This window comes from Drosophila busckii, chromosome X (assembly GCF_011750605.1).
Source record: "Drosophila busckii strain San Diego stock center, stock number 13000-0081.31 chromosome X, ASM1175060v1, whole genome shotgun sequence".
In the NCBI taxonomy this organism is placed as follows: Eukaryota; Metazoa; Arthropoda; class Insecta; order Diptera; family Drosophilidae; genus Drosophila; species Drosophila busckii.
In genome coordinates, this window is record NC_046608.1 from 18,436,344 (window position 1) to 18,447,167 (window position 10,824).

The 10,824-nt window shown below is 38.6% G+C and overlaps 1 protein-coding gene and 1 non-coding gene across 4 annotated transcripts; both read left to right on the forward strand.

The window, feature by feature from the left end:
- Nucleotides 1-1,733: 1,733 nt before the first annotated feature.
- LOC108606106 (ATP-binding cassette sub-family A member 2) lies at nt 1,734-8,032 on the forward strand. 3 transcript variants are annotated; one of them, XM_017995952.1, is made up of 13 exons: nt 1,734-1,999; nt 2,053-2,653; nt 3,060-3,203; nt 3,266-4,501; nt 4,559-4,838; nt 4,909-5,422; nt 5,474-6,159; nt 6,224-6,362; nt 6,638-6,820; nt 6,878-7,537; nt 7,592-7,657; nt 7,722-7,809; nt 7,873-8,032. In XM_017995952.1, the coding sequence occupies exons 1-13, from the start codon at nt 1,782-1,784 to the stop codon at nt 7,975-7,977; spliced, it is 4,920 nt and encodes a 1,639-aa protein (XP_017851441.1). In that variant the 5' UTR covers nt 1,734-1,781; the 3' UTR covers nt 7,978-8,032. The 3 variants fall into 3 exon arrangements, with proteins under 3 accessions (XP_017851441.1, XP_017851442.1, XP_017851440.1); XM_017995953.1 differs by having other exon boundaries at nt 7,868-7,996; XM_017995951.1 differs by having other exon boundaries at nt 1,735-1,999; nt 7,722-8,032.
- A 512-nt stretch (nt 8,033-8,544) lies between these two features.
- Nucleotides 8,545-8,642, forward strand: Trnay-gua. The gene is made up of 2 exons: nt 8,545-8,581; nt 8,607-8,642. It is a non-coding gene; the product is annotated as a tRNA-Tyr (tRNA).
- Nucleotides 8,643-10,824: the final 2,182 nt, after the last annotated feature.

Genomic DNA, 10,824 nt, shown 5'->3' on the forward strand with positions numbered 1-10,824 from the left:
TTTATCGTAACGTTTTGCTGCTTGTTTCGGTTTGTTTCAAATAACAAAAATATGCAACAATAACATAAGCATTAGCGCATCTGCGACCCAAATCTTCTCCGCTGCCCGCTGCCCATTCAGCATTTGGCCCTAACTGAAGGCTAGAAATTGACCGGATTTTTGCATACTATTAACGTATTGAGCGTTCCGGCTAACGACTAACGGCAAAGCGTTGACTCAACGTTGTTGCTGTTGTATTTATTTTCATGTTAACTGGTTGCAACAGCCAACAGTAACAACAGCTCTCAAATGCTGGTCGATTGAGCCAATCTGTTGCTGATGCTGCTGCTGCTGCTGCTGCCGATGCCGCTGCTGGCGTCGCTGCTTGATTATATCATATGAACGTAGATTTCAAATTTGTTTAGCTTTGTTTATGCATTTTTAAATAAATTATTTAATGCGCCGCGTTGCGCATTGTTGGGCCGCTACAACAACAGCAATCAAATTAAATACTATTGGCATTTTATCACTCGGTTTGTATACACAATGTCAAATCATCCCATTGAGCGTCTCCCAGCATTAACAACAACAACAATAAAATTTGATTATGTGGTTAATATTGTTGTTGTTGTTATTGTTGTCTGACTGGCCTGATGATGAGCATAATTTGTAGAGTTAAGATGTGCAAATACTTTGTGTCACTCCCATTATGACCTATCAATGACCAGCATGCCAGCTTCCCCAACTACGAAAAAAAAATAAAAAGAAATACGTTGCACCAAGGCTGAGACGTTGATTCACTTAATAATGCTTGGAATGCATTTGACGTAAGCTTATATAATTTTACGAGCTCAAATTATCATAAATATTTTCAATCAGCTGTGCGACTATTTAACAGCACTGAGCTCTATTAATTTATTATTTAGTTTAAAGCAATTTGTTATATATTTTATTCTAATTCTTGAATTTTGTTGTGTATTTGAACTGAACTTTTAATACACTTTGACATTGAATTTGTTGCGCTATATCCATTTCTTTTTCTCTCTCTCTCTCCCTCTCTCTCTCTCTCTCTTTATCTCTCTCTCTCTCTCTCTTAAGCTCTTTCTCTTTCTTATGCTCGCTTTGGTCATTTTGCTTGCTCGCGCTCGCAGCAGATTTCCGGATTACGACAGTTTTCATGCTTTACATATCTCGTATATCATTCATATTATGCATAATTAGAGAGACGCGCACACACACCTCCAAAAAGTCGCTGTTTATATAATCATTAATATACATTTTTATAAATTTGAAATATGTTAATTTACATACATATATTTTTTTTTATTCATATTTATTGGTCAATCAATAATCGAGTGGCAAACGAACACGAGACAATTGTTTTTGCGCCTCTAGCTCGTTGCTCTGCCTGGCGGGCGTAATAGATAAAAGCGATAATAGCAATATATACATATGTATAAGATTTATATGTAACTCGTAGCATTTTGTTAAGCTTACAGCCTTAACCCTAATATTTGATATGCATTTTTTGCATTTGTGAAGAAAGTTTTTAGGGTGGGGTCTAACTTAAGCTTGAAATTTATAGCAGCAAATATTTTACTATGTTTATTAATATATTAACTAAAACTTTGTCAATTGATTGCCGCTGTAGAGAATTTGAGAATTTGTTCATTTTCGATTTCGAAAAACTGTTTCATCGAGCCTTTTGTCAATCCCAATTACACAATTACACAAAAACTTTATTTTCATTATAGATGGCAGGCAATAGAATTTGATTTCGAGCTGCGCTAGTGCTAGTAAAGATGCCGGCAACATTTAAATTGCTATTCAAACACAATATAAATATCGAATTGGCGCTATGGCGACGCACAGCATTCGAAGCAATAATAGTGCTAATAATACTATTTGCCATATTGGCCGATCCCTTGTCGCGTGTCAAGTTGTTGCTCTACAGTCGCACGGATTTCGAAACGGACAAGTCGCTGGTATCGAATAAATTGGAAGACATAAGCATACTAACGTAAGTGATAAGCTTCAAATACAAATACAGCATTAATTTAATTGGCTTAACAGGAGTCTGGTTGACTCGAAGCGTGAGCAAACCAAATATCAATTAGCGTATACGCCCGATACGCCCATGGTCGCCGGCATAGTGGAAACTGTAGCACGCATTTTGGAATTGAATGGCACAACGCCGTTTAAGACTGAAGAGGATTTGCAAAATCAATTCGATGATCGCACCACACTTGCTGGTGTTGTTTTCGAGAAACTCAATGAGCATCCCAATGAAATACCCGAAACTCTTTCCATATCCATACGTTTTCCCAGCGAATTTCGCACTATTAATCCATTTCAAACTGAGGATCGTCTATGGCTAACACGCTGCTCGGGCATGGTTAATCCCAAGCGTGACAATGCCAAGGATCCCGATATGCTGCAGGATCTGTATATACGTGAGGGTTTTCTACAGCTGCAGCATCAAATATTTCTCGCCTGGTACCACAAACTCATAGCACGCTATAAGCCACCGAATCCACAGACCGATTATAATATTCAGGTACATAATATAAGACTGAGGGTAGCGGGTGGTCGCTGCTCTACACTGGGTAGTTATAATATACCCTCGTTTTTGGTCAACTTTTTGTACTTGCTGCCATTTTTAAATATAGTACGGGTGAGTGAATTTCAATTATCATTACTAAACAATTCAAATATTATTGTAAAATAATGGTAAAATATTTTCAATAATGATAAGCTATAATTACAAATAATTAAAAATAATGTGGCAAGTAATTGAGAATAATTGCAAATAATTCAAAGCTTACATTTTGTAATAACAAATAATTGAAATTTCTCTCAATTAACCAAAAATAATTGAAATAATTACAAACATTTTGAATTACTTTTAATGCTTTTTTTTACTAATAATTGCGCATTATATTTCAATATTCGGTAATTATAATTATTAATTGAAAATCATTGTAGCCTAATCATTATTTCAGCTTTGTAACAAAAGAAACTATAATTATAATTAACAGCTTAGCTTACTGTTTCACTAATTTTTCCCTATTTCCGAACAGAACATTGCTGCACAATTGAAAGATAATGTCATGGTGCATCGTTGGCATTATGGCTATAGTTTTACCAAACAATGGCTATGTTTATTTTTGGTTATATTTTTGCGTCTGATGTTCTTGGGTATCGTAGTGCTGATCTTAAGCTATGTAAGTTAATTTAATAAATTAACAATTTATTATATATATATATATATATACATTATTTGCAGACTTTCTGGTCGTTTGAGGAAAAGAAACTTTCAGTGCTGGTATTCTTTTTAATGATAATATTCATAGTGCTGTTTAGCGTACAGCTGATAATAACTGCTATGGTTATAGCGAAGCTATTTAAGGATCCACTCAACTGTGTGCTGTTTGCCATATGCATTTGGTTATTCAACTACGCCGTATTCTGCGTTATACTCAAGCGCTACTGGGATATACATGGACTATACGTGTTGTTTATATTGATGGTGTTCTTTAGCAATCAAATGCCTTTTAGCATGGATCTATTTCGACGTATTATAGACGAGCCACATGCGCTAACGACGCTTGATATATGTGTGCTTTACATTTCCGCCGTAGCCTGTACGGCCATATATTTGTTAATACTATTCTTGATGCAATGGCGTGCGCCGGGACGCTTGTTGAGTCGACGTGTTGCTTACAAACGCAAGCGTAAGTCGCTTAAGAAGCAGCAGTACTTGGTCTATATGGGTCATATACCCAGCTGGCACAACTTTGAGTTCGGCGACGTGGGCAGCAAGGAGCTGATGCGAGTGCGTCATGTCTATACAACGCATCGCACATCGGAGCGTAAGATACTCAAGAATCTGTCGCTGCGCGTTTATATGGGCGAGGTCTATGTGCTGCTGGGACACATTGGCTCCGGCAAGTTAACACTGCTGCGTCTAATGTGTGGCTTCAAGTATCCGCTGCGTGGCTCGGTGCATCATTTGGGCGAGGATGTGCATCATATGCGTCGCTGTCATTACTGCGACTTTCGCAGCATTGAGAACGGCCTGTCGCCATTTCTGAGCATAGAGCAAACAATTGTGTTTCATGTGCAGCTCAAGTGGCGCGATGCTGCACAACTGGAGCACGTGCAATCGGAAATAGCCAAGTGGCTGCAGCTGCTGGAGCTGCATGTGGCCAAGCGAAAAACCAAATTAAATAAGCTCACTCCGGGTCAGCGGCGTATTGTGGCGCTCTGTTGCACGCTGGCATGCCATACGCCCATTTTGCTCTTCGAGGAGCCCACATTGCTGCTGACGGCTAGCGAGTCGCAAATCTTCTGGAGCATTGTAGAGGATGAGAAGGCAGAACGTGCATTTGTCGTTACTACGCATAATATTGATGAGGCCGAAGCTATTGCCGATCGCATTGGCATTTTAAGTTTGGGCGTGCTGGAGGCCAGCGGCACGCCTTTCTTTCTACGCGCCAAATTCAGCAGCAGCGTGGAGCTGGTAAGCCAGCAACTTTAATATACACTCGAAATTTATGCATTCCCTTTCCAATGCTAGGTGCTCATAAAGAAGCCGCATGTGCCCGATACGCCCATAACCAATTTTATTGAGCAGTATATACCCGACGTAATGCCGGAGAATGAAATTGGCGACACTTTGACGTACAAACTAAAAGTCGAGTATCGTCCACGTTTGCAGAAGCTGTTAATACATCTGGAGAACGAAAGCAGAATGCTGGGCATTGACCATATACGTGTCGTAGGCTCGGAATTGTCCGACGTATACATGAAGCTTGTAACCTCATTTCGTTTGCAGCAGCAAGTTATACCCGATGTCAGTAAGTGGCCATCAATCTATCAATGAAACTCCAAACTGTTGCAAAATCTCTAAAAGACTTTCACCCTTAGCGCAAACCTTCAAATATGCGGTGATTTCGAAGAAGCAACTGCGTCGCCAGCAAATGCGCGCCATGTTTTATAAAAAGATGATACATTCCGCACCCAATATATGGCCTGTAATCATGATCTTCACTTGCTTCATATTGATTGTGATCATTGCACGTTTGGCCATTGTACTGGATGTGCCAAATGTGCGCAAGAATACCATCGAATTGGGTTTTAAATCATCGCCGGAGTATATGAAGAATATACCCGATATTACCGAATGCGGTTATATTGGTATCAAGTCTATGGGTAAGACGGCATCATATAAGCGTACCAATACCATAACACGCACATTTCGTGCCAATTCATTTGTGTGTGCGTCGGGCAATTATAGAGATGATCTGACGAAGCTGGAGGAGCTCACAAGCTTGGGCGCTGTCGAGCGTCTGGAAAAGCAAATCATTAATGGCTATATAAGTACGGATACGTTTCATACAGCGCCCATGATGCTTAATTTATTGCATAATATTATACTACAGTAAGCATACGTTATATATATACAGACAATAACTAACTAGCTGTTTAACAGATTAACTTATTCCGATCAGACGAAACATAGATTTCTGGTTGACAGTCATCCCATGCCTACAGCGCTTTCAATGAAGATCAGTCTGCTGGATAATGAAATAGCGCATATTAATGCTCCTTTGGCTGTGGGCTGCATCTTACCCTTAACTGTTTCGGTTTTCATATTGCCGCTGGTGGAGGAGCACTTCACTCATCTGCGCATACTGCAAATAATTGCTGGGCTGGGTCTGGAGGTCTATTGGGGCATTAATCTGTTCTGGGATCTGTTTACCTATTTCGTTTACTCCATTATTATTGTCATTATTATGGCCTGCACCAAAATGGGCGGCTTTGGTGTCTATGAGAATATGCTTGTGCTGCTGCTTATGACTGTCTTTGGTCTCGCCGCTCTGCCCATCACCTATCTCATCTCCATGTATGTGAACACATCCATAGTGCGCGCCTTTTTGGCTTCGGTGCTGTTTCATGCCATCACCGGTCTGGTGCTCTTCATCATCTACTGGGATGTGGCCAATAGCAATCTGATATTCTTCTATAGCGCCTGCATGTTGCCCGGCTTTGCGCTGCTCGACGGCATTGGTAACATCTATATTCAGTGCCTGGAGATCCAACTCTGTCAGGCCAAGTGCAATGTCGTCGAACACTGTCGTCCCAACAATATGCATGAGGTGGTGCCCCATTGCAAGTGTAGGTTATCGCTCTCTCTCTATCGCTTGTTGTCTATTTAAACTGATTTTTTTTTTACTTGCAGTTAGCACTCTTTTTAAATGGGCTGATCCTGGTATATTACCTGCTTTAACATTTATGCTGCTTGGCGCACTATTTGCTCTGGTCTTAATATTCTGGATTGAGCTGCATCGCAAGGAGAAAAAATTTCATTCCTCCAAAGAGTAAGTGCTGATCTTAGATCTTTAACATTAGTGTGTTCCATAGTTGTAGTATTTGATATTGAAAAACCGTTAGCGAAAAAAAAGTAATGCCAAAAATATTATATTGATTATTATTTTATATAATTGAACCACTTGAACATTATGTTATGAAGATGTTCAAGTGGTAACAAGTAATGTACCTTTGTCTGCATAAGTAATGCCGAATATTTTAATTATTTTATTTAGTGGGTAACCACTTTCTACATATTTCTCTTTATTTAAACATTTTCTTCTAGTCTTCATAAAATGCGCACTGCTACTTACCAGTTCGACGATGGCGACGTGGCGGATGTTAAGCAAAAAATTGCCGAGGCGGACATGAGCAAATGCAAGCAGTCGGTATTTCTAGTGGATCAGGTGGAGGCGAAAATACCCAAAAAGGGCACCAAGATAAATACGGTGTCCTTTGCGCTGAACAAGTAAGTGCAGCGTTAAGCTCTGCTGCTGCACTAAATATAACTTTTGTTTATTAATAGATACATGAGCATGGGCATCTTTGGACCGCGCAACTCGGGCAAGAGTCATTTGATACGGCAGCTGGTGGGCATAGATGGCTTTGCCTTTGGCGAAATATATGTGCGTGGACTGGATTTCAAGTACGATCTGAAAACGATACTCGGCTATATGGGCTACTGTCCGCAGCATGATGGACTGCTGAATGAACTAACGCCACGTGAGCATATACGACTGCTTTGCATGATACGTGGAGTGACGGAGAATAAGATTGGCGAGAAGCTGCGTGACATTTGCCTGATGCTCAACATGACGGGCTGGATGCATCGCAAGTGTGGCGTATTGACGGCGGAGAAGCGACGCAAGCTCAACATAGCGCTCTCACTGGTGGCCTACAATAAGATTTTTGTAATTGATGAGCCCACCAGCGGCATGCCGTCGACCACACGTCGCGAGATTTGGAACATATTACGCTATCTACGCTACTGCGGCAAGACCATTATATTCTCAAGCAACGATGAGCTGGAGTGCAAGGTGCTGGCGGATTTTATTATATTATTTCAGGATAGCGAAATGCTTTCTATAGGCAGCATGCAGTATTTGCGCTATAAGTACAGTCATGGCTTCTATTTGGAGTTGCGCCTGGTGCGCGATGGCGAAACAGTGGCAGAGTCGGAAGCCAAGTGAGTTGGCATTAATTTCATTGGCAATCTATATATAAATTTTCTGTTTTACAGCTTGGCCAAGGATGTCAACAATCTGGAGCATTTCGTCAAGTTTCTTCATGTAAAAGCTGAATTGGTGTAAGTCATCCAAGTTTTTATTATTTTTATTCATTTTTTTTTTTATAAATATTATTGGTGGCAGCGCTCGTTTGCATAATTGGTTCAAGTATTATGTGCCAGTGGGTCATATTGTCTATTCGTATTTGTATGGTGCCATAGAAAAGAATAAGGTGCGCCTAAATGTCTATGATTATTGCATATATCAGGCCAACATGAATATTGTCTTAGCCCAGGTACAAGAGACGCGTGCCGAGCTTAAGCGTCGCCATGTGATGACACTTGCGCGAACTGAATCACAAGAACAACATAGTAATCAAACTGAATCTACCATTGAATAACAATTGTATTTAGTTGTTGTATTAGCTGATAACACAAGTATTTATTATTAAATTAAAGCAGTTTTTATGTTAAGGGGAAGTTTGAGTGATTACTCATACGCCGCGTTATCAACAATTCGAAAGATACAGTCGTGTGCCAGCAACAGCTTCAGACTCTGTAAATAACAAGTTATATCTCTTTAACTATTTGAGCTCTTGAGAATGTGGTGACTCAGCCTGTCAGCAATTAGATCCTCTGTACTTTTTTTTTACTACATATGTATGTCTTAGTTTATCATAGATGTGCACGCATTTTTACTGTGTCTGACTCATGGCAATTAACTAATCAAAGTTTATATATATACGTGAATATATCAACTATAAATTCGTTATCAAAGCATGCAATTTATTGCCCAGCGTATAAACGTTTCGATTAAGCGCTGACAAGGTATTTTAATAATTAATTGCTCACCTTTCACTCTTGTCTTTTGATTGCAACTACATACATACATACATATATTTATTTGCATAGCTACTATAGCCAATGCGAGCTTAATGCTGGCTCTTATCGCGCTTTGCTTCCAATTACCTTCGATAGCTCAGTTGGTAGAGCGATGGACTGTAGTTTTAATTGCTTATTCGAATCAGATATCCACAGGTCGCTGGTTCGACTCCGGCTCGAAGGATTATTAATTTTTTTTTGGTTCGAATTCATGCTAGTCTGCCCTTGAAATTGCTGAAATGTGTCCTCGTGGCAATAACCTCGTATTGTTTTCTTTTGCTAACGCCTCCTTTTTAAACCAAGCACGTGCATTGTATTATTGATGAGCCACTCACCAGAGCCACATTGGTCAATTTAAATAAGTAATGCGTGATAAACACATAAAACGCTGGGAAATTTTACAATCATAGTCAGTTGGTTAAACAAAGGCCCAATTAAAATTTCATGTGCAACAGTTGAACTTCAATTGTGGTTTTAGTTTTTCGGCAAGTCTATAATTTTAATAATTGTTATTGATTTATTTGAGCGCGCAATTTGAAGTGCTTAATTTGATAGGGTCACACTGTAAATCTGCGGCGTTCATTTGAATCTTTGACTGCAGAACAGCAGCTGTGAGTCTGTTCTTGTTAACTGGCTTGTTCATTGGAACGAAAACTACAACAGCTGTCTTGTAATCACAAAACAAAACATGAGCGCTGTTTTCTAACGTTTTTGTTTTATTGTATTTTCGGCTCTCTGTGTGATTGCCATATATTTTTTTTGTTGTGCGCTTCGCATTAAGAACATCGTTGTCGCACTTGATAGTTTTGTTTTGTTTGTGTATGTGAAGTTCTAGTGCAATGTTTAGATTAACGCAATTACAGCGAATAAACAACCGTGTTACGTGCAACAAATAATATTAAAAAAACACATACATACAAAAAAGAAAAGAGAAGAATTTTGTGTGCACATGCACATGTGTAAATAGAAAATAACTAAAAATCAAATCACAACGCAGTGGGTGAGTAAGCGACTGCAACAAGTTCTGTTGTTTTTGTTATTCTTTGCTATTCCCAAGGGAATCTGCTATTGCAGATGCTAACATATGACATGCGTTTTAGATATAAGGGCATGCATGTGTATGAGAGCAGAGCTAGTTCACACACTAACCCGCTTAGATACAGTTATCACATATACTATAATATACAACATATAAACGCAAGAAAGTCAAAGTTCAAAAGTGTATGAAATTTGCTGTTAAACAATAATTATAAACTTGCCCTTTTGTGTGACTTTAATCAATGCGCAGTGACATGGCAAAAATAAAAAGAAAAACTATAAAACTCTTAATGCGGCAATAATCAGTGTTAAGATAATGTAAAGCAGTGACGTCACTTAATGTACTAGTTGCATTAGCAGCCAAGTTAGTTGGGCCCAACTGACGTCACTCGGCCCGCCTATATATTGGCAACAAAACTCCATTTGAATTCGGCCATAAAGCTACGCTTGACTGGCATATATATTAATATTTATATATATATATGTATATGCTATGAATCAGTGCAAATTTGTGGTGCGCGTAAAATTGTTTCCAAGCGAGAAACTGAGATATACATTCTTTTATTATATGCCAAACATTATACAAATACAAAGTGGCTGCAAACAAACTAAAATTCTATTTAATTCGCATAATCTTGATATGATGCACAATGAAATTTCCAAATGCATTAAAATTTATTTAAATTCTTTTTTACAAAGCATTAAAGTAGACAAAATGTGTCAGCTATGAAAAATTCAACAATCCATTTTAAACAAAACTCACACATTACTTAGCCGACAATTAAAAAGTATTTAATATTTGATATATTGCTTACCATAGCGTGCAATATTTAATTCCCAAGTGCTCGGGCACGACATTCTGAACTCGATAAACTACTTAAATATTTACAAACAATTTTATATATTTATGTATGTGCATTAGGGCAACTATTGTTTTAAGCTAACATTTGTGCGTAATGCTGGTTATTAAATAAATGTGCATAGCTTACTTAGCCATATAACGGTTAATTTGTACTCTTAAGTGCTCTAGGCATGTAGCACGTGCTATACAAATTTAATCAATCTATCATTAGTTTGATAAACTAAGTTCATTAGAACGTCTGCGCCGAGTGCGTTCCGTTCTTAATGCATGACTCAGTGGTATGGAAAATCCTTAATAATGTTACATATATTGATATATGCTTAGTATATATATGCGCACCCATGTTTACTATATAGTCACGCGTTGAGTCATGTGCCATTATTGTTGATAGTCTGCAGATATTCATTTTGAAGTGCCAACTGATTAAACTCATGTTTTAGTGCGAGCTGTACATATGTACGTACAT

What these genes read in the sequence shown, in the direction of transcription:
- LOC108606106 (XM_017995951.1), top strand. Translation starts at nt 1,782, where the DNA reads ATGCCGGCAACATTTAAATTGCTATTCAAACACAATATAAATATCGAA. An exon ending in GGTGGTGCCCCATTGCAAGT is followed by an intron (nt 6,160 to 6,223) that starts GTAGGTTATCGC and finishes TTTTACTTGCAG; the next exon opens with TTAGCACTCTTTTTAAATGG. An exon ending in CATGTAAAAGCTGAATTGGT is followed by an intron (nt 7,658 to 7,721) that starts GTAAGTCATCCA and finishes TATTGGTGGCAG; the next exon opens with CGCTCGTTTGCATAATTGGT.